Genomic DNA, 23,204 nt, shown 5'->3' with positions numbered 1-23,204 from the left:
GTTGTAAATATGAACCAATTGCGAAGCGTCTGGATTTTGATCACGTGACCGCAGGGGTGTAACAATGGTCAGAAGTGTGAAGAGAGGTCATAAGTCACTTTTTTTCCAGTGGCGGCGTAACTTTGAACTGGCGCTAAACGAATCTTTGTAAATCAAGGACTATCTGTATTAACGCACAATCATACGATGTCAGTATGCGATTTCCTTTATTCTAGTTTCTTCCTCTTTTCCCACTATTCATCTTGGGAGGATGTGTGTGTGTGTGTGTGTGTGTGTCTTTTTGATGTACATTTGCTAAATTAATTAATTTGTATTAAATTAGCAATCAAGACACATGCGATGATGCATTTTGTTCGTTCGCCTGTAGCTATTTCAAAGGGTTTAATAATCGGGATAATCAAAGCAGTTAATTTAATAAAAAAAATAATACAGTATTTCCCAGTTCTCAGAACCTCTGATTATCAAGCGAATAGGTTCATTCAGAAATTTGTGATGACAACGGAAAACAGCATGATAGACTGTGTTCCAGAAAGGTCTGTTTTGTAATGTGTTGCTAAGGATCAAAATGTTTACTGGAGATATGTGCAAATATGTTCATCTATTAAAATATATGCACATTTTTAATGGATGCCTGCCTACGGCAAGAAAAACAATAAAGAATATTTGTCAGATTAACTCAGTTAATGTCTTGCGTGCTGTAACTCCTGCACAGAGAAGCAGTTTGGCGTCGCGGGGAAGGCGCAAGCTAGAAGCTGGGAGGCTGGGAGTTCTAATCAGTGGTGGTATTCAACCAGTTACAACCGGTTCTGGCGAACTGGTTGTTAAATTGCTGTCTGGCCCTGCTCCGCCCCACTCCTTCCAGGATTCTCCACGTGCCATTTTGTCTCCCAGGTAAATGCAGGAAGGTCTACTAGGCCCAAAACAGGGAGCAGGGGTGTGTGGCGCCCCCCCACAACCCATTTTTGATTCCAGGGGAGTGCAGGAGGCTGAGTGCCGCCTGTCACACCCGCTGGCCATGCCCACCCAGCCAGTCATTAGGGCAGAGAACCGGTTGTTAAATTCTTTGGATCCCACCACTGGTTCTAATCCTGCCTTAGACACAATGCCAACTTTAGGCTAGTCACTCTCTCTCATCCCTAAGAAGAAGGCAATGGCCAGTACCAGAATCTTGCCAAGAAAACTGTAAAGGTCTAATCCAAGCAGTCACCAGAAGTCAAACCTGACTCAAATGCACCCCTTCCTTCAAATAAGCCCCCAAACCACCAACAAAAAACTCCTGTATACATCGATGTAAACATGCAGGTGTATTGCAGCTTGAAATAAAAGAAAACCAAAAAGTTTACTTTCTAAGTTTTATGGTTTTCCTGTAGATGTTTTATTACCCAAATAGGTAGTATCATCAGTGCTAGAAGGGAGTGGAGTTTCTCTCTTTCTATGACCCACAGTGGTGCAGTGGTTAGAGAATAGAATAGAATAGACAGAACAGAAAACAACACAACACAACACAACACAATACAATTCTTTATTAGCCAAGTGTGATTGGACACACAAGGAATTTGTCTTGGTGCATATGCTCTGGGTGTACATAAAAATAAAAGATACATTCATCAAGAATCATAAGGTACAACACTTTTTTAAAAAAATAGTATTTATTAAATTTCCAAACATTAAAATACACAGTACAAAAAAAACCATCACACACACACACACACACACAGAGAGAGAAACAAACAAAAGCAAACACATCAAAACTTCAATACTAGTAGGTACAACACTTAATGATAGCCATAGGGTACAAATAAGCAATCAAATCATATTAGGAAACAGTCAGTATAAATTGTAAGGATACAAGCAACAAGGTTACAGTCATATAGTCATAAGTGGAAGGAAACGGGTGATGGGAACGATGAGAAGATTAATAGTGCAGATTTAATAAATAGTTTGACAGTGTTGAGGGAATTATTTGTTTAGCAGAGTGATGGCCTTCAGGAAAAAACTGTTCTTGTGTCTAGTTGTTCTGGTGTGCAGTGCTCTATAGCGTCGTTTTGAGGGTAGGAGTTGAAACAGTTTATGTCCAGGATGCGAGGGGTCTGTAAATATTTTCACAGCCCTCTTTTTGATTCTGACCGAGTGCAGTTCTGCAGGCTACTTCTGCTGACTGCCCACTGCTTGCAATTTGGCAGTTTGAATCTCACCCAGGCTCAAGGTTGACTCAGCCTTCCATCCTTCCGAGGTCGGTAACATGAGGACTCAGATTGTTGGGAGTGATAGGCTGACTCTGTATACTGCTTAAAGAGGGCTGTAAAGCACTGTGAAGTGGTATATAAGTCTATTGCTATTTTCCTTCCTTCCTTCCTTCCTTCCTTCCTTCCTTCCTTCCTTCCTTCCTTCCTTCCTTCCTTCCTTCCTTCCTTCCTTCCTTCCTTCCTTCCCTCCCTCCCTCCCTCCCTCCATCCATCCCATTATAATGCAGTATTGCAGGCTAACTCTGCCCACTGCCAGGAGTTCGATCATGACCGACTGGCTCATGGTTGACTCAGCCTTCCGTTCTTCCGAGGTGGGTAAAAGGAGGACCCAGTGTCGTGTCCCACTCCTCTGCTGACAGCCGGGTCGGGGAAGTCCGTATCAAGCGTGCCTCTGCAGCTCTGCCAAAGTCCTATCAGAGTTCTCAAGGCAGGCAGGAGACCAGGAAGTGACTTCAGCAATCCAAGGTAGACTTTGCCTGACTCAGAGAATGCCAGAAAGCAGATCCTTTATATAGACCATGGGGTGTGGCTCCATGACTCAGCACTTATCCAGGCCTGCCCCTCCCTTCCTTTTGCTGACGCCGCCTATCAATTCTCCGGAAGCGAGGATCTCTCCAGGCTCCAGCTGTTGGCAATTCACATTCCTCATGCTCACACGCTGTGGGGGAGGGGGAGGGGTCTAGTTGCTCCATTTGCCTGGGCATGGAGCCAGGGCTGGGGGCTGGAGGCACATCAGGCCCTTCGTCTTGTTCGGCCTGTCTGGGCATGGTGCCAGGGCTGGGGCCTGGAGGCATGCCAGGACATTCCTCAGCGTTCGGCAGGAGATAAGAGGGACCCGGCTGCGGGGAAAGCGAGCGAGACACAACACCCAGATTGTTGGGGGAAAATATAACTCTGACTCTGTAAACCACTTAGAGAGGGCTGCAAAAGCACCGTGGAATGGTATATAAGTCTAAGTGCTATTGCTAAGTGCTGTGTGATTTGCCCTTTGACTGTTGTAAAATGTTTACTGTTAGAATATATGAAATGACTCCCATAATGTCCAAATGGTATGGCACTTTGGTGGCCTCTTTGCCAGAAGTTGGGATTTCATGACATATTTTTAGTTTGGAATTGGGATGGAACGGATTTCCCTGACTACGGGTTGTCCTCAACTTACAACCAGTTGTTTGGTTGACCGTTCCAAGTTACAATGGCCCGGGGAAAAAATGTGATCCTTGACTTACGACCACAGTTGAGCCCAACATTTCTCTTGCTAAGCAAGACAGCTGCTAAGTGAATCTTGCTCTATATTATGACCTTTCTTGCCCTAGTGGTTAAGTGAATCACTGCCGTTGTAAAATTAATCCCAACGGTTGTTAAGTGAATCTGGCTTCCCCGTTGACGTTGCTTGTCAGAAGTTCGTAAAAGGGGATCATGGGACCCGGGGATGCTGCAACGGTCATAAATATGAGTCATTTGCCAAGCATCTGAATTTTGACCATGCGGCCATGGGGATGCTGCAACGGTCATAAGTATGAAAAATGGTCGTCGGTCGTTTTTTTCCAGTGCTGCAACTTTGAAAGGTCACTAAAGGAAACGGTTGTGAGGAAAAACCTGTGGTATGGTTGGTGGATGGAGGATCTTGGCTTCTTCTACATTGAAACTAGTCTTTGAATTTGAAGGTACGAATGTGTACATCAGTGAAGCTTTTCATTCAGAAAGTGGGCAATAAAACTTAAACATTGAGAAGAGAAGAGAAGAGAAGAGAAGAGAAGAGAAGAGAAGAGAAGAGAAGAGAAGAGAAGAGAAGAGTTGGAAGGGACCTTGGAGGTCTTCTAGTCCAGAGGTCTCCAACCTTGGTCCCTTTAAGACTTGTGGACTTCAACTCCCAGAGTTCCTCAGCCAGCAAAGCTGGCTGAGGAACTCTGGGAGTTGAAGTCCACAAGTCTTAAAGGGACCAAGGTTGGAGACCCCTGGACTAGTCCACCCCCTGCTTAGGCAGGAAACCCTACACCACTTCAGACAAATGGTCATCTAACATCTTCTTAAAAACTTCCAGTGTTGGAGCATTCATAACTTCTGGAGACAAGTTGTTCTACTGATTAATTGTTCTCACTGTCAGAAAATTTCTCCTTAATTCTAAGTTGCTTCTCTCCTTGATTAGTTTCCACCCATTGCTTCTTGTCCGGCCTTCAGGTGCTTTGGAGAATAGCTTGACTCCCTCTTCTTTGTGGCAACCTCTGAGATATTGGAACACTGCTATCATGTCTCCCCTAGTCCTTCTTTTCATTAAACCAGACATATCCAGTTCCTGCAACCATTCTTCGTATGTTTTAACCTCCAGTCCCCTAATCAACTTGATTGCTGTTCTCTGCAGTCTTTCTAGAGTCTCCACATCTTTTTTTACATTGTGGCGACCAAAAATGGATGCATTGTTCCAAGTGTGGCTTTACCAAGGCATTATAAAGCGGTATTAACACTTCACATGATTCTATCCCTCTGTTTATGCAGCCTAGAACTGTGTTGGCTTTTTTGGCAGCTGCAGCACACGGCTGGCTCACATTTAAATGGTTGTCCACTAGGACTCCAAGATCCCTTTCGCATATACTGTAGCTGTGCATATTGTTTTTCTTGCCTAAATGTAGACCCTTACTTTTTTTGCATTTGTCCCTTGGTGATTAAGTCTCTCAATCAATCAGAACAACAAGTAGCAATTGAATGAATCACTTCCTGACCTGGGTTTGACAGGGTTAACTCCGTGAAAGATGGTTTCTTTTGCTTCTGTGTGATATTTTGGTAGTTGTGGGCTTCAAATATTTCTTTTGACGTTGATTTGATGGACGTTTCACTGGCACAAATTTATAAAATGCCCACACGAACAAAAGCAGCTATGGAATGGATTCGCAGGTTTCTGCTAATAGGGTGTTTTGATTTCGGCTTAGTGGGAAGCATGAACCCAGCTACTGTGATTAACTATGATTTATAGCTTATTATATTACAGAGGGTGACCTCAGATGATTCCTAGAAAGCTAAACAGGGCCTGTGGGAGATACCTTGAGGACTAGAGTATTGTACGGCAGAGATTTCTAACCAAAGTCGTAGAAAGTAACAGTCTTGATGAAACTCATCCAATCAATCCATCAATGACAGTATTCTTCCCCTGCCATGCCCACCAAGCCACGCCCACAGAACCGGTAGTAAAAAATTTCGAACCCTACCACTGCTGCCACCCGCCATCCCTACCCTAGCTTAATCATTAACCCGTGCACCCTGGAGTGGGTGGGGGGGGGCTTAATTAGAGCTTATTTTGGGGGTAGGGTTTACATTGGGTGCACATGTAAAAATCAAGCTAAGACTTACTTTCGGGGTAGGTCAACATGGTAATTATGAAATTTATTTCAGATTCATCGTAAGATGTGATGGCCAGAAAGCCATATTACGATTAGCTCAACATATTTAGTCATGTTCAGGCCTTGTGTAACAAAGCAAAAATATATTCAGACAGCCGTTGCTTAGAAGTGAGCAAAGAATTGAACAGGCCTTTTCTGTTAAGTGCAGGAAGAGCGTAAGAAGGTTAAATGTGGGCAGGTTCTGGATTCAGAATAACCTGTTCCCTTTTTCTGGAAGGTTTTTGAAAATATATTGGCAGCCCTTCCGGATGTTTTATGAGCTGTAAAATGCATAACGCTCTGAATTACCATCTGCAAATGGTATTATCAGGCTGAACATTTGTAATTCTTTTATCGCAATCGTCAAGATGAAATGCATTTTGCCTGCTTTATTCGTGCCTGTCATAATATCAGTTGGAACTTGAGGGAAGGGTGACGATTTCTTCAAATGATTATGGAGATGGACACTTTGTGATTCAAGAGGGGGAAAAAAAAAGGAATAAGTGGAAGTGGGAGAAGGCCAGTGGTGGGATTCAGCCGGTTTGGGCGAACCAGTAGTTAAATTGCTGGCTGGCCCCGCCCCTTCCTGCCCTGCCCCTTCCAGGAGTTCCCACGCACCCGATTTTGGCTCCCAGGTAAGTGCAGGGAGGCTTACTAGGCCCATCCCCTCCCCCCGCACCCCCGTGGCTCATTTTTGCTCCCAGGAGGCTTCAGGGAGGCTTCCTAGGCCCGTTTTTCGCTTCCCAGGAGGCGAAATGGGGTGCATGAGGTGTGTGTGGTGCGCTGAGTGCTGTCTGTCACACACCCCTGGCCACGCCCACCGTGGCCACGCCCACCCAGCCGGTTGTTAAATTATTTGAATCCCACCACTGGTTCTCCACATAAAGACAAGAGAGAGACTTCAGTCTTTTGGGACCAACATTTTAAGGTCTAATTTGTGTTCGGCAAAAGAAGGCAACCAGGTGCCCACAGGCACATACATGACATACATGATACATACTGATTGCATCGCAGGCCGTATCGTGATGTATTGGGATTGGTTTCTACCTCGGTGGAACTGGGGTGGTCCTGGCCTGTGTGAGCTGCCCTGGCCCGTGGGCTACATGTTTGAATCCCTGGTATAGACTCTCCTGCTTGAGCAAGGGGTTGGACTAGAAGACCTCCAAGGTCCCTTTCAGTATTATTCTGATTAAACTATAAAACAATCCAAGAGGAAGCAGGCTATTTTTAAAATTAACCTGTTTATCTATCCCTCTATCTTTCCATCCAGCCATTCAATGGCGCTCTCTCTTTGTCATCTATCTATCTATCTATCTATCTATCTATCTATCTATCTATCTATCTATCTATCTATCTATCTGCTATCTACCAGTATTATCTGCCTGCCTGCCTGCTTCCTACCTGCTTAGCTACCTACCTACACCTACATACCTACCTAGCTATCATCTGTCAATCTATCATCTATCATCTGTCCATCCATCATCTATCTATCTATCTATCTATCTATCTATCTATCTATCTATCTATCTATCTATCTATCTATCTATCATCTATCTATCTATCTATCATCTATCTATCTATCATCTATCATCTATTTATCAATCTATTGATCCATCTATCTATCTATCTGCTGCACAATCTCTTCTCGGGGAACTCTATATTTTGGTAAAGACTTGTTCCAGACGCCCGGGGCATCTATCTATCTATCTATCTATCTATCTATCTATCTATCTATCTATCTATCTATCTATCTATCTATCTATCTATCTATCATCTCTCTCTCTCTCTATCTATCTATCTGCTGCACAATCTCTTTTCATGGAACTCTTTGCTTTCTGGCGAAGGTTGTAGAGAGTGTGGTGGCTTGGCAACTCCCCCTGTACCTGGAGGAAACTGTTTATCTAGACCCGTGCCAGTCCGGCTTCAGGCCTGGGTACAGCACAGAAACAGCTTTGGTCGCGTTGGTTGATGATCTCTGGAGGGCACGGGACAGAGGTTGTTCCTCTGTTCTTGTCCTGTTAGATCTATCAGCGGCGTTTGATACCATCGACCACGGTATCCTGCTGCGGCGGTTGGAGGGCTTGGGGGTGGGAGGCACCGTTTTACGGTGGTTCTCCTCCTACCTCTCCGACCGCTCGCAGACGGTTTTGACAGGGGGGCAGAGATCGACCCCTAGGCAACTCACTTGTGGGGTGCCGCAGGGGTTGATTCTCTCGCCCCTCTTGTTCAACATCTATATGAAGCTGCTGGGAGAGATCATCCGTGGTTTCGGGGTGAGCTGTCAGCTGTATGCTGACGACACTCAATTGTACATCTCCACCCCGAACCACCCCAACGAAGCCGTCGATGTGATGACTCAGTGTCTTGAGGCCGTTCGGGTCTGGATGGGGACGAACAGGCTCCGACTCAACTCCATCGCTGACTGTGGGGGGCGAATCGTTAGCCCCCAGGGAATCGGTGCGCAATTTAGGCGTTCTCCTGGATGCATGGTTGTCTTTAGAAGACCATTTGACAGCCGTCGCCAGGGGAGCTTTTCATCAGGTTCGCCTGATTTGCCAATTGCGCCCTTTCCTGGACCGGGATGCATTATGCATGGTCACTCATGCCCTCGTCACTTCCCGTCTGGATTACTGCAATGCTCTCTACATGGGGCTCCCCTTGAGGAGCACCCGGAGGCTCCAACTGGTGCAGAATGCGGCCGCGCGGGGGATTGAGGGAGCTCCTCGTAGCTCCCATGTAACACCTCTCCTGCGCAGGCTGCATTGGTTGCCGGTGGTCTTCCGGGTGTGCTTCAAGGTGTTGGTTATCACCTTTAAAGCGCTCCATGGCATTGGACCGGGATATTTACGGGACCGCCTACTGCCGACAGTTACCTCCCATTGTCCGATACGTCCAGTGCATGCCCACAGGGAGGGTCTTCTTAGGGTGCCATCCGCTAGTCAATGTCGGCTGGCGGCCCCCAGGGGAAGGGCGTTCTCTGTGGGGGCCCCGGCTTTATGGAATGAGCTGCTGGTGGGACTCTGTCTCCTCCCTGATCTCCGGACCTTTAAGCGCGAGCTCAAGACTTTCTTTTTTCTCCAAGCGGGGCTGGCCTGATTGATTTTAGTATGGGGATTTTAGTGGGTTTTTTATAGGGTTTTACCTAGGTTTTAGTTTTGATAAATTTTAGCTAATATTTTAATGTTACAGCGATTGAATCAGTTTTTTAAATTTGATAGTGTATTTTAAATTTTTGGGGATTCTTGTCGTTTTATTGGCTGTACACCGCCCTGAGTCTTCGGAGAAGGGCGGTATAAAAATATGAATAAAATAAAAATAAAAATAAAATAAAAACTCTATATGTTGGTGAAGATCCTCTAATGAAGACTTGTTCCGGAGGCCCTGGGCCAACCGACCGGTCTTTTGTGCGATGGCAACTAGATGAAGAAATTCCTTTGTAAAGTTTCTCAAATGTTACCATCCTTATGTTCTTGAGGCTCATATTTTAAAATGTTTTCCCCTTATATTTTTGGTTTCATTGGGTTTACCGCAGTTCCTGCTTTTGCTGGCGGCTAAATGGGATCACATAAACAGCTCTTGTGCCATGGGTTAATTCCTCCCTTCGCTGTGCCTGTGATTAAATTCCATATTTCATGTATAGGATGCTGGAACCATGTGCTGTTCACTAGCCTATGATTCAGTAATTAAAAAGCACAAGGAATTTGGTAATTCCGATTTGAGAGCTATCTGAGAACACAGCTACAATACAGTATGTGATCAACAGCTGAAACTGTATTTTAGCAGTGACTGGATGTGAAAATGGAGACTGTTAAAATCACTTTTAAGTTTCATGGTTTCATGAAGTAAGAGAAGACTCCCTACTCTCTTGTCCAAAGCAATGATAGCTAAACGTCCGAATTAGGGAGTTCTCCCAAATATAGGCAATCCTCGACTTACAACCAGGGGTGAAATGCTCCCGGTTTGGACCGGATTGCCCGATCCTGTAGCGATGGCGGCAGATGGTTCGGAGAACCGGTAGCAAAACTCCCTGCCCCCCTCCCCCCATGCCCAGTTGAGCTGCGTGATCATCAGAGGTTTTTTTTACTTTTAAAAGCATTTTTTCCTTCAGCTGAAAAAATGCTTTTAAAAGTAAGGAAAAAAAGCCTCTGATGATCGCGCGGCTCAGCTGGGATCATCAGAACCCTTTCAAAGCATTTTTTCTACAAGCTCTTTGGTGGAAGAAGTTGTAGAAAAAATGCTTTTAAAAGTAAAAAAAAAAAGTTGGCCACGCCCACCCAGTCACATTACCCACCCCCCACCAAGCCTCCCTCCCTCCCTCCCTTCTTTTTTCCTTCCTTCCTTCCTTCCTTCCTTCCTTCCTCCCTCCCTCCCTCCCTCCCTTTTTTCTTCCTTCCTTCCTTCCTCCCTCCCTCCCTTCTTTTTTCCTTCCTTCCTTCCTTCCTTCCTTCCTTCCTTCCTTCCTTCCTTCCTTCCTTCCTTCCTTCCTTCTCTCCTCCCTCCTTCCTTTTCCTTCCTTCCTCCCTCCCTCCCTCCCTTTTCCTTCCTTCCTTCCTCCTCCTTCTTTCCTTCCTTCCTTCCTTCCTTCCTTCCTTCCTTCCTTCCTTCCTTCCTTCCTTCCTTCCTTCCTTCCTATCTACCTCCTCTCTCTCTCCCTCCTTCCTCCCTCCCTTTTTCCTTCCTTCCTCCCTCCCTCCCTCATTTCTTCTTCTTCCTTCCTCCCTCCCTCCCTTCTTTTTTCTTTCCTTCCTTCCTTCCTCCCTCCCTCCCTCCTCCCTTTTCCTTCCTTCCTTCCTTCCTCCCTCCTCCTCTCTCCCTCATTTCTTCTTGTTCCTTCCTTCCTTCCTCCCGCCTCCCTCCCTCCCTTCTCTTTTCCTTCCTTCCTCCCGCCTCCCTCCCTTCTCTTTTCCTTCCTTCCTTCCTTCCTCCCTCCCTCCTTCTTTTTCTTCCTTCCTTCCTTCTTCCCTCCCTCCCTCCCCCCCTCCCTGCCTCCTACTTCTTCTTCCTTCCTTCCTTCCTTGCTCACTCCCTCCCTCCCTTCTTTTTTCCTTCCTTCCTTCCTTCCTTCCTTCCTTCCTTCCTTCCTTCCTTCCTTCCTCCTTCTTTCTTTCCTCCCTCCCTCCCTCCCTCCCTCCCTCCCTCATTTCTTCTTCTTCTTCCCTCCCTCCCTTCTTTTTTCCTTCCTCCCTTCCATGCCTTCTACAGGGAGCTGGGTCTGACTCATTTTAAGAACAATTGCAGAATCTCTGGCACGCGTGATTCACTTTTGCGACCTTCTAACAAACAAAATCAGCGGGGAAGCCAGATTGACTTAAACAACCATGTTATCAATTTAACAATTGCAGTGATGCACTTAACAGCCATGGCAAGAAAGGTCCTAAAATGGGACAAAACATAGCAATCGAAATTTGGGGCTCAGTTGTGGTTGTAAGTCGAGAACTACCTGTAAAGGAAAAACAAAAATATCAGCATTAACACCAAGCAAGAGATTTACCTGACATAGTTACTGGAAAATATAACATATTTCTCATATTGAATCAAATCAAATCAAATTTATTTATTTATTTATTTATTTATTTTTATATTTCTATACCGCACCATCTCCCGGAGGATTCAGGGCGGTTTACAGCCAATATTAAAATACACACACCAATACAATATAAATATAATAAATAACAATATGTAAAAACAATTAAAAACAAATATTTACTGGCCGAATCACTAAAACCGATTAAAACCCATTAAAATTTCGCTAAAATATGTCTTAGGCTAGTCCCACTCGGTGAAATAATAAGGTCTTCAGTTCACGTTTGAAGGCCCGGAGGTCGGAGAGTTGGCGTAATCCTGGAGGTAGCTCGTTCCATAGGGCTGGTGCCGCCACAGAGAAGGCCCTCCCCCTGGGGGCCGCCAACCTACATTGTTTGGTCGACGGCACCCTGAGGAGGCCCGCTCTGTGGGAGCGCACAGGTCGTTGGGAGGCAATTGGTGGCAGAAGGCGGTCTCGCAAATACCCCGGTCCTAAGCCAAATCATGTTGAGCAATCTCCTTGGAGGTCGTTCAGTTCTGTTCTTCTATCTGTTTCACCCACTTTGTTTGGTGACAGTCGCATTATATTGATTTCCTATCTTCCTAACATATACTCTTTTAGTTTATATATTCATTTTTATTTGTTTCTTTCTGGGTCTGACTGCAGGCCTTATGGCCGTCATAAAATTTTGATTTGATTTAATATGCTGGTTTACTACTCAAAAGCCCATCCAATGCATTTTCAAAACAAGGACAACTGTTTACCAAGGATGGTTGTTACACCACAGGCGATGTAGTAAATGGAATTATTCCCAGGAAATGCCATATTGTGGTTGTTTATGGCAATCCATTGAATAAACAGTTTGCATTATGTATCCTTGCAAGACGGGTATTGGTCGAAAGAGGGGAAAGAAATATTCTCCAGGAGAAGCAATGGATGGAAACTAATCCAGGAGGGAAGCAACCTAGAACTAAGTAGAAATTTCCAGACCATGAGAACAATTAACCAATGGAACGACTTGCCACCAGAAGTTGTGGGTGCTCCAACACTGGAGGATTTTAAGAAGAGACTAGACGATCATTTGTCTGAAATAGTATAAGGCTGTGACGGCGAACCTATGGCACGGGTGCCACACGTGGCACATGGAGCCATATCAGTGGCGACGCAAGTGTTGCCCTAGCTCAGCTCCAGACGCGCCAATTGATTTTCGGGCCTTCTGGTCCCACCGGAAGTCAAGAAATGGGCCGTTTCCGGCCTTTGGAAGGCCTCCAGAGGGGTGGGGAAGGCCGTTTTCGCCCTCCCCAGGCTCCTAGAAAGCCTCTGGAGCCTGGGTAGGGCAAAAAACGGGCCTACCAGGCCCACCGTGCCATTGCGTGGCAAAAGCGGAAGGGGGTGTGTGAGGGGGGTGTTTGCGTTTGAGTGCGCATGCACGGGAGGGTGGGGCGCATTGAATTATGGCTGACCGCCCCCTTCCGCTCACCCCGCTTTTGGCACGTGATGGCAAAAAGGTTAGCCATCGCTGGTATAGGGTCTCCTGCCTGAGCAGGGGGTTGGACTAGAAGACCTCTGAGGTCCCTTCCAACTCTGGTATTCTGTTATGAGTTTCGGATTAACATGGAATATTGTTTTTAGGAAAAGTGAATCTGGTGGTTGGGAAGACCGTTTGGTGAATATTCTTTAATATAATATAACAACAGAGTTGGAAGGGACCTTGGAGGCCTTCTAGTCCAACCCCCTGCCCAGGCAGGAAACCCTACACCATCTCAGTCAGATGGTTATCCAACATTTTCTTAAAAATTTCCAGTGTTGGAGCATTCACAACTTCTGCAGGCAAGTCGTTCCACTTATTGATTGTTCTAACTGTCAGGAAATTTCTCCTTAGTTCTCGGTTGCTTCTCTCCTTGATTAGTTTCCACCCATTGCTTCTTGTTCTACCCTCAGGTGCTTTGGAGAATAGTTTGACTCCCTCTTCTTCGTGGCAACCCCTGAGATATTGGAACACTGCTATCATGTCTCCCCTAGTCCTTCTTTTTATTAAACTAGACATACTGTCGTGTCCCACTCCTCCTCTGACGGCCGGGTCGGGGAAGTCCCTATCAAGCGTGGCTGCAAAGCCTCTGCAGCTTTGCCAAAGTCCTATCGAGTCCTCAGGGCAGGCAGGAGACCAGGATGTGACTTCAGCAATCCAAGTTAGACTTTGCCTGACTCAGAGAATGCCAGAAAGCAGATCCTTTATATAGGCCATGGGGTGTGGCTCCATGACTCAGCACTTATCCAGGCCTGCCCCTCCCTTCCTTTTGCTGACATCATCTCTCTATTCTCCGGAAGCGAGGATCTCTCCAGCCTCCAGCTGTTGGTAATCTTAGCTCATGACTGGCTTCACATTCTTCAGGCTCAGATGCTGTGAGGGAGGGGTCTAGTTGCTCCGTTTGTCTAGGCATGGTGCCAGGACTGGGGGCTGGAGGCACGTCAGGCCATTCGTCTTGCTCAGCCTGTCCGGGCACGGCACCAGGGCTGGGGGCTGGAGGCATGTCAGGATATTCTTCAGCACTATCAGCGTCTGGCAGGAGATAAGAGGGGCCTGGCTGCGGCGGGGGGAGCGAGCGAGGCACAACACATACTGAGTTCCTGCAACCGTTCTTCATATGTTTTAGCCTCCAGTCCCCTAATCATCTTTGTTGCTCTTCTCTGCACTCTTTCTAGAGTCTCAGCATCTTTTTTACACCGTGGCGACCAAAACTGAATGCAATATTCCAAGTGTGGCCTTACCAAGGCATTATAAAGTGGCACTAACACTTCCCGTGATCTTGATTCTATCCCTCTGTTTATGCAGCCCAGAACTGTGTTGGCTTTTTTAGCAGCTGCTGCACACTGCTGGCTCATATCTAAATGGTTGTCCACTAGGACTCCAAGATCCCTCTCACAGGTACTACTATTGAGCAAGGTACCACATTTCTTCTTTTCTAGATGGGAGTTTCAGATGGGTCTGACAGATCAGAGGTCTGTGAACGTGAGGCGAAAGGAAAACCGGTTCCCGATCACTGTTCCACAGAGAATGTTGCAAAGGTAAGCTGTTGGGGAATTTTTTTTTTTAATTTTTATGTATTTATTGAAGCGATTTTTGCTGCTTCTTTTCTTGCTGCTGGGTGTCTGACAAGAAACTAAAAACGGGGGAAAAAATAACTATTTTTTTTTTCTTCAAAAAATAAATAAATAGAATCCTAGTCAATCAATACATTATGGGCCAAAGATCAGAATAGATTAGTCCAACTTTTAATCAACATGAAGCAGCAATGAACCCACCAACTACGTAACCAGCATGATCTAACACTTGAGCCCAGATGTCTGAGACAATTTATAAGTTCTTTCTTTGATGATACCAGGTTTCTTTTTTGCTCTGCTGTATCGTAGGCTATTTCTCCGCTAGCAATTCATAGCATCTTTTCGAGTCATGCAAGTGTTTTCATGATGATTTTATAGTAACTCATCTCCTTTCCCCTCCCCTCCCCCTCCCTCTTCCTCATCCTCCCCTCCCTCTCCTCTCCTCCCTCTTCCCCCTCCCTTTTTCCTTTCCTCTCTTCTCCTCTTCTTCCTTCCCTTCCCTTCCCTTCCCTTCCTCTCCTCTCCTTCCTTCTCCTCTTCTTTCTTCTCCTCCCTTCCCTACCCTCTTCCTCCCTCCCTCCCTCCTCTTCCCCTTCCCCTCTCCTCTCCTCTCCTCTCCTCTTTTCTCCTCCTTTCTCCTTTCCCTTCCCCTTCCCCTCTCCTCTCCTCTCCTCTTCTCCTCTCCTGACTCCTTTCCTCTCCTCTCCTCTTTTCTCCTCCCTTCTCCTTTCCCCTTCCCCCTCCCCTCTCCTCTCCTCTCCTTCCTTTCCTCTCCTTCCTTCTCCTCCCTTCCCTTCCCCTCTCGTCTCTCCTCTCCTCTTCTTCCTACTCCTCTCATCCCTTCCCCCCTCCTCTCCTCTCCTCTCCTCTCCTCTCCTCTCCTCTTCTCTTTTCTCCTCTCTTCTCCTTTCCCCTTCCCTTCTCCTCTCCTCTCCTTTCCTGTCTCCTTCCTCTTCTTCCTTCTCCTCCCTTCCCCTTCCCCTTCCCCTTTCCCTTCCCTTCCCTTCCCCTCTCCTCTTCTTCCTTCTCCTCCCTTTTCCTTCCTCCTTCCCTTCTCCTCTTCTGTCTCCTTTCCTCTGCTTCCTTCTCCTCCCTTCCCGTTCCCCTCTCCTCTCCTCTCTCCACTCCTCTTCTTCCTTCTCCTCTCATCCCCTTTCCCCTCCCCTCCCCTCCCCTCCTCTCTTCTCCTCTCACAGTTTTCTTGGAGGCAAACACAGGATGAGATCCTGAATTGCTTGTACCCATAAATAAGCAGCGCTTTTCTCAAGGCAAAACTAATATATGGGCAGCATCATTTTGCAGTTACTTTTCACTTTAGAACTCTGTTTGGCTCTATTAGCAAATACTGGTCAGTTTCCCGATAAGTGGACAGGAAGACAGAATGCTCAGGGAGAGAAAATTACTTTTATATTGACGTAGTAATGATCATTATAGTTGTGTGCATCTCAGCAGTGAAGGTGAATGGACATACAGGTTAATAACAGTATTTCTTATTGTCATAGTTCTTCTTCTGTAATAAAGACTAGTTTTCTAGCCAGGGTGAACTTAAAAAGTAAAGATTTCCAGTAATGTAACATGGTATTTTTGCAGGTTTAGAGTTTGGCTCAAAAAAAAAAACCTCAATTCTTTTTTAAGTGCTGTAAATGAGTTTTGACTTTCTGGTCTTTTTCTTCCTCTTCTTGGCTCCTTTCAGATTTTTTTTTAAAGGTGGATATTTTAATATCCATAAAAGGAACATTAAAGTCAAAAGGGAAGAAAATAGAAGTCAGTGGGTTGAAATTATTAAGGATCATCTCAAGGTCATCTATTTTCTTTGCTTCAAAATTAAGACTACAGAAAATGCAAGTTATGCATGTCCAGAATATTACTGCATGATAAAATCTCTAGCAACACTTCAACATTAGAATAGAATAGAATAGAATAGAATAGAATAGAATAGAATAGAATAGAATAGAATAGAATTCTTTATTGGCCAAATGTGATTGTACATACAAGGAATTTGTCTTGCTGCACACGCTCTCTCCTATCAGTATACATAAAAGAAAAGATACATTCGTCAAGAATCATAAGGTACATCACTTAATGATAGTCATAGGGAACAAATAAGCAATAAAATCATATTAGGAAACAGTCAATATAAACCATAAGGATACCAGCAATAAGGTTACAGTCATACAGTCATAAGTGGGAGGAGATGGGTGATAAGAACGATGAGAAGATTAATAGTAGTGCAGATTTAGTAAATAGTTTGACAGTGTTGAGGGGATTATTTGTTTAGCAAAGTGATGGCATATGGGAAAAAACTGTTCTTGTGTCTAGTTGTTCTGGTGTGCAATGCTCTGTAGCGTCTTTTTGAGGGTAGGAGTTGAAACAGTTTATGTCCAGGATGCGAGGGGTCTGTGGATATTTTCACAGCCCTCTTTTTGACTTGTGCAGTACACAGGTCCTCAATGGAAGGCAGGTTACGACAACATTAGCCTACTTCAGCCTGTCGTGTCCCACTCCTCCGCTGACGGCCGGGTCAGGGAAATCCGAATCAGGCTTGCCTCTGCAGCTCTGCCCAAAGTCCTAGCAAAGTCCTCAGAGCAGGCAGGAGACCAGTAAGTGACTTCAGCAAGATAAGTTCGACTTTGCCTGACTCAGAGACTGCCAGAAAGCAGATCCTTTATATAGGCCATGGGGTGTGGCTCCATGACTCAGCACTCATTAAGGCCTGCCCCTCCCTTCCTTCTGTTGCCTCCGCCTATCCAATCTTCTGATGCGAGGGTCACTCCAATCAGCTGTTGGAAGTAAACTTTCCTCAGGCTCACATGCTGTGGAGGAGGGGGAGGGGTCTAGCTGCTGGGCTGGGGCCGGGGGATGCTCCCTCCTCTGCAGCCTGCTTGGGCATGGAGCCAGGGCTGGGACCGGGAGGTGCCCCCTCCTCTGCAGCTTGTCTGGGCATGGAACCAGGACTGGGGCCGGGAGGCATACATTCCTCCGTGTTTGGGAGCAGATAAGAAGGCCCCGGCTGCTGTGAGAGCGGACAAGACACAACAGTAGCGTCTTTTTGAGGGTAGGAGTTGAAACAGTTTATGTCCAGGATGCGAGGGGTCTGTGGATATTTTCACAGCCCTCTTTTTGACTTGTGCAGTACACAGGTCCTCAAAGGAAGGCAGGTTACGACAACATTAGCCTACTTCAGCCATTCCAGAAATGGCAAGTATGGTTAGAGTCAATGATGGGATTCAGCCAGTTCGTACCACTTCGGGAGAAATTAACTTTCTGAGCAGTTTGGTGAACTGGTTGTTGGAAGAAATCATTAGGGCAGAGAACTGGTTGTTAAATCATTTGAATCCCACCACTGGTTAGAGTTGGTTAGTGTCAGCATAAGAGACCACCAGAAAATCCATGGTTATTAGACTTCATTGCTAAGAAAATACCTGGGCATCGAATTGCTATTATTTGAAAAATGTTTGTGATTATCCATCAGTTATCACACAATGAATTAATACAGTATAGGGACTACAAGGAGGGCGCGATGGCTCAGCAGTTAAAAGATGCGGAGCTTACCATCTGGAAAACGGAAGGTCTGTGTTCGAGACCCAAGCACTGTGTGACAGGGTGAGCTCCCATTACTTGCCTCAACTCCTGCCAACCTAGCAGTTCGGAAGCATGCAAATGCGAGTAGATAAATAGGTACCACTTCGGTGGGAAGGTAACAGTGTTCCATGTAGTTGTGCTGGCCACCTTACCATGGAAGCATCTTCGGACAACGCTGGCTGCCTTGGCTAGGAAACAGAGATGAGCACTGGTCCCTAGAATCAGACACAGCTGGACAGGGGAAACTTTTACCTTTTTGTAATTATCCACCACTTATTATCCAATGAATTAATACAGTGTAAGAACCATATAAATGTAAGATCCGAGTGAGCAGATAATACTTCTACTTTTAATGAAAAGAAGGAGTGTGTGTGTGTGTGAGAGAGACATGATAGCAGTCTTCCAATATCTCAGGGGCTGCCATCAAAAAGAGGGAGTCAATCTAATCTCCAAAGCACCTGAGGGCAGGACAAGAAGCAATGGGTGGAAACTAATCAAGGAGAGAAACAACCTAGAACTAAGGAGAAATTTCCTGACAGTTAGAACAATTAATCAGTGGAACAACTTGCCTGCAGAAGTTGTGAATGCTCTAACACTGGAAGTTTTTAAGAAGATGTTGGATAACCATTTGTCTGAAGTGGTGTAGGGTTTCCTGCCCAAGCAGAGGGTTGGACTGGAAGACCTCCAAGGTCCCTTCCAACTCTGTTGTTCTGTTCTGTTCTGTTCTGTTCTGTTCTGTTCTGTTCTGTTCTGTTCTGTTCTATTCTATTCTATTCTATTCTATTCTATTCTAAAAATTTCTGGGCCAATAGAATTAGCTTAAAGGCAGCACAGAGAGAGCTGGTTATTCCTTTAAAGAGCATACATGTGGTAGCATAGTTTGAATAATGCTGTCAGCTACCTTTGACTGGAAGGGCAGAGGAAAATTCAGGTGGAATTAGCGGAAGGTAACTTTGCCTTAGTGCTGAGAACCGCTTTGGAAAAGACCATGAGCATTATTTTGGGGAAATCACTTTGCAATTTCTTTTTCCCCTCCCTGCTTGCAGGAATGGGTACTCCATGCATAATTTATCTGCTTCTGGTTTCTATTATACTAAGAGGGCACATAATAAAGAAAGAAAAGCTGTTGTTGTTGTGGTCCGCCAGCAGCCTGCGGAGCTGGCAATGGAGTCAGACAGCGATGAGGCTGAGGTGAGGCCAGGGCCATCGAGAAGCGAGATGCAGACTCCAGAGCCTCCAGAGCCTGACAGTAGTGAGGCAGAGAAACAGGAGGAGCCTGTTCCTAATGCACGCATGAGAAGAGCTGCCAGAAGGCAAGAGCAGCTCAAGCAAAGAGGATGACTCGGGAGTAGGACCAAGAGATGATTGGCCCCTCCAGTAAGGCTTAAAATAGACCAGTAACGGCGTTTGGGCTTTGCCGGAAAACAACGTTGGTAGCTTCGTCTTCTGCTTTGTCTACATCTTGCCTTTATTTCTGTGACTTCTGAACGTTTGCCAAGAAAGGCCTTTGGCAGTTTGCCTAATTGGACTAAGGTTTGTGATAGAACTGAGGAATTTGTATTGGGAGGAATTGGTTTTAATTTAGTTGAACTACACTGGGAATGAAGTAATTCTCAGCTGTTCGAATAAATTTTTTTTGTTTTTTCACTCACTGAGTTTCCTACTACCTACTTGGGCCTGGGTCACAACAGTTGTGTCCTTATGGGCCATAACAATTGTAGGTATAAAATACAAGGCAGAAGCGCCTTAATCCTATTGGTAATCGTTGGTCCACATAGAAAGGCACCCTCGATCGTATTCAGAGATGCTATTCAGCCGCTTCAGACCGGTTTGTCCAAATTGATAGCGAAAATCGCGGGTGGGCCCATTCCCCCTCCCCAGCTCTATGCCATCCTATTTAGGCATGTTTTTGAGGCCAGGCGCATGCGCGAAGCGGGCGGGCGCAGGGCGAACCGGTGGTAACAAAATGTGAAACCCACCGCTGATCGTATTGAATCAGATAGCGAACTCCTCATATTAGTAACCTATGTACTACAAAAGGAAAGATGTTAAGGATTTTTTTTAGGCATTTGCATCCTTTTGATGGCAGATGCCGATCGTTGTTCTGAGCAGGTCTGCACCTGGAAGCAGTTCAGATAAGAAGGAGGACTTGCACTGCACAGATGTTGCTTGGCTGGATAAAATAGGCATTTGGCAAACAAAATGTATTCCTTTCTAAAAAGCAGATGTTGTGCGAGAAAAGTAAGACCTCTTTCTGGGCACTGTTTTCTCGATGGAAATAGTCTCTCTCCAAAGCTCCAATTAAGAAAACAATAGTTATGGTGGCAAAGAGAAATGTTAGATTGTCAGCTGCTGGGGTGGATGGATTCCATCTTTGTGCTCCTGGGAAACTAAGCATCCAAGCCAAAAATGCCAGGGAATTCTTGAAGCTTCGCCTTCAGACAAGTCAGCCATCAATAAATATATAGAAGTAAACCACATTTACACACCATTTGAAAGAGACAATAAAAGCTAAGAAACAAAAAACAGAGTGTATCCCAGCAACCAACACCTAGATAAGCAGTGATTAACACCGGACAAACAATTAAGCAGAAAACAATACTTCATCAAGGAATGACCAAGGAGAAAACCACACCTCCACCAACAATGGCAGGGCAAGCTACTATATGTAAATAAAGAGAAAACCTCGCATTCATTCATGCTGATGATGTTCCCTAGCTGGGTAATGAAAGGCCTGCAAGCAAACCATTAAACCAAGCACCAAGAACTCCATTTATTCCTTATGTATTTATTTTTTTTTAGATTTCTACTCGACTTTTCCCTCCAGAAACAAACACCAAAATCAAAACAGTGTACATAGCACCTCCTCATCTCTCCCCCCAATTACAATCCTATAGGGTAGGATGCGCTAAGAGATATCAATTGGTGCAAAGTCACCCAGGAAATTTCCACGAATGCAAGTGAGTCCGATTGATCAGATCAATGAAATATAAAGGCAGTCCTTTTTTTTTTATTATTTACATTTATATCCCGCCCTTCTCCGAAGACTCAGGGCGGCTTACAGTGTATAAGGCAATGGTCTCATTCTATTTGTATATTTTTACAAAGTCAACTTATTGCCCCCCCAACAATCTGGGTCCTCATTTTACCTACCTTATAAAGGATGGAAGGCTGAGTCAACCTTGGGCCGGGCTTGAACCTGCAGTAATTGCAGGCTGCTGTGTTTTAATAACAGGCTTCCAACAGCCTGAACTACCACGGCCCCTAAGTCCTAAGTCCTAAGTCCTTGACATATGGCCACAATTGAGTCCAACATTTACGTTGCTAAGTGACACAGTGGTTCAGCGAATTTTGCCCTGTTTTACGATCTTTCTTGCTGCAGTCGTTAAGTGAATCACATGAGTGAATAGGTGGGTAAGTTAGTGACACGGTTGTTGAGTGAATCTGGCTTCCCCATTGACTTTGCTTGTCAGAAGGTCGCAAAAGGGGGGGGTCACATGACTCCGGGACACTGCGACCGTCATAACTATGAACCAGTTGCCAAGCGGCCAAATTTTGGTCACGTGACCATAGGGATGCTGCAACGGTCATAAGTTTGAAAAACGGGCATAAGTCACTTTTTTCCAGTGCTGCTCTATCTTCGAAACGTCATTAAATGACTATCTATGGAGATTCTCAGTCATCCAGGTCATGGTTGTCCCAAAGGCGCTTTTCCAAGAAGCAATTGGACTTTTCTTGTTTTTCTTTGAAGATGTTTCGCTTCTCATCCAAGAAGCTACTTCAGTTCTGACTGAACGGTGGAGAATGGAAGGATTTAGATTCCTTGCGGACAGCTTGTCATTTGCATTCTTTTAGAGAGCTGTTGAGGCCAATTGGTTTTTCTTTGGCTTTGGGTCACTAAATGAACTGTTGTAAATCAAGGATTACCTATATTAAATGTCATTTGCACCTCTATAACTGTCTGGTTTGGTTCTGCAACCCAACAAGACAGACACAGACTTCAGAGGATCATTAGAACTGCAGAAAAAACAATGGCTACCAACCTGCCTTCCATTGAGGACCTGTATACTGCACGAATCAAAAAGAGGGCTGGGAAAATATTTACAGATCCCTCACATCCTGGACATAAACTGTTTCAACTCCTACCCTCAAAAAGACGCTACAGAGCACTGCACACCAGAACAACTAGACACAAGAACAGTTTTTTCCCGAAGGCCATCACTCTGCTAAACAAATAATTCCCTCAACACTGTCAGACTATTTACTGAATCTGCACTACTATTAATCGTCTCATAGTTCCCATCACCAATCTCTTTCCACTTATGACTGTATGACTGTAACTTTTTGTTGCTATCACTAAGGGTTAAATTGCAACCTATGACCGTCATTTGTGTTGTAAATGTTGTACCTTTGATGAAAGTTTTTCTTTTCTTTTTCTTTTCTTTTATGAACATTGAGAGCCTATGCACCAAAACAAATTCCTTGTGTGTCCAATCACACTTGGCCAATAAAAAATTCTATTCTATTCTATTCTATTCTATTCTATTCTATTCTATTCTATTCTATTCTATTCTATTCTATTCTATTCTAAGATTCACATAACATCATAGTTAAAGATAAAGGTTCCCCTCACACATACGTGCTAGTCGTTCCCGACTCTAGGGGGTGGTGCTCATCTCCGTTTCAAAGCCGAAGAGCCAGTGCTGTCCAAAGACATCTCCATGGTCATGTGGCCGGCATGACTAAATGCCAAAGGCGCACGGAACATTGTTACCTTCCCACCAAAGGTGGTCCCTATTTTTCTACTTGCATTTTTTACGTGCTTTCGAACTGCTAGGTTGGCAGAAGCTGGGACAAGTCCCGGGAGCTCACCCCGTTATGCAGCACTAGGGATTCGAACTGCTGAACTGCCGACCTTTCGGTTGACTAGCTCAGCATCTTAGCCACTGAGCCACCGCATCCCTCATAACGTCATAAGAGATGTAATTATTGGTTCTGAGTTTTCCAATCCCTGTGTTTGGCACGATTGCTTTCCTATCACCTTTCAACAAATATACCGAAAGCAAGATTTCTGAAATGGCACATCCTGCATATAATTGCCTTATTTACAGCACTGTACTCATCTTCGGATCTCTTTTGATGTGTTTTGAATTTTTTACGGGGAGTTGAAAGGCAATTATAATTGAACAGACTACGCTCAATTGCTTTGCCTTCTGTAGTTTTTAATGTCAGCTGCCGAATATAACCACTAAAGTCAAATACTATTCTGCCCTTTTCTTTAAAGGTTAAATTTGGTGGGTTTTAATGCAGTTTCCTTGACAGCTTTGTCCTGCAGATTAAAACCTGGATCCACATAGGCTAAGAAAGAAAGAAAGAAAG

General features: G+C 45.1%; 1 protein-coding gene across 1 annotated transcript in view; it reads left to right on the top strand.

The window, feature by feature from the left end:
- Positions 1 to 23,204, top strand: part of DLG2 (discs large MAGUK scaffold protein 2) — a 1,438,267-nt gene that overhangs the window by 178,864 nt on the left and 1,236,199 nt on the right. The window contains exon 5 of the mRNA XM_058186296.1: positions 14,109 to 14,207. Within this exon, the coding sequence (XP_058042279.1) occupies positions 14,109 to 14,207 (99 nt within the window). The remainder of the gene's footprint in view (positions 1 to 14,108; positions 14,208 to 23,204) is intronic.

The sequence above is a fragment of the Ahaetulla prasina genome, chromosome 5 (genome assembly GCF_028640845.1).
Source record: "Ahaetulla prasina isolate Xishuangbanna chromosome 5, ASM2864084v1, whole genome shotgun sequence".
NCBI lineage: Eukaryota > Metazoa > Chordata > Lepidosauria > Squamata > Colubridae > Ahaetulla > Ahaetulla prasina.
Note: the sequence above shows the minus strand (reverse complement) of the source record. Positions and strands in the feature narration are given on the sequence as shown.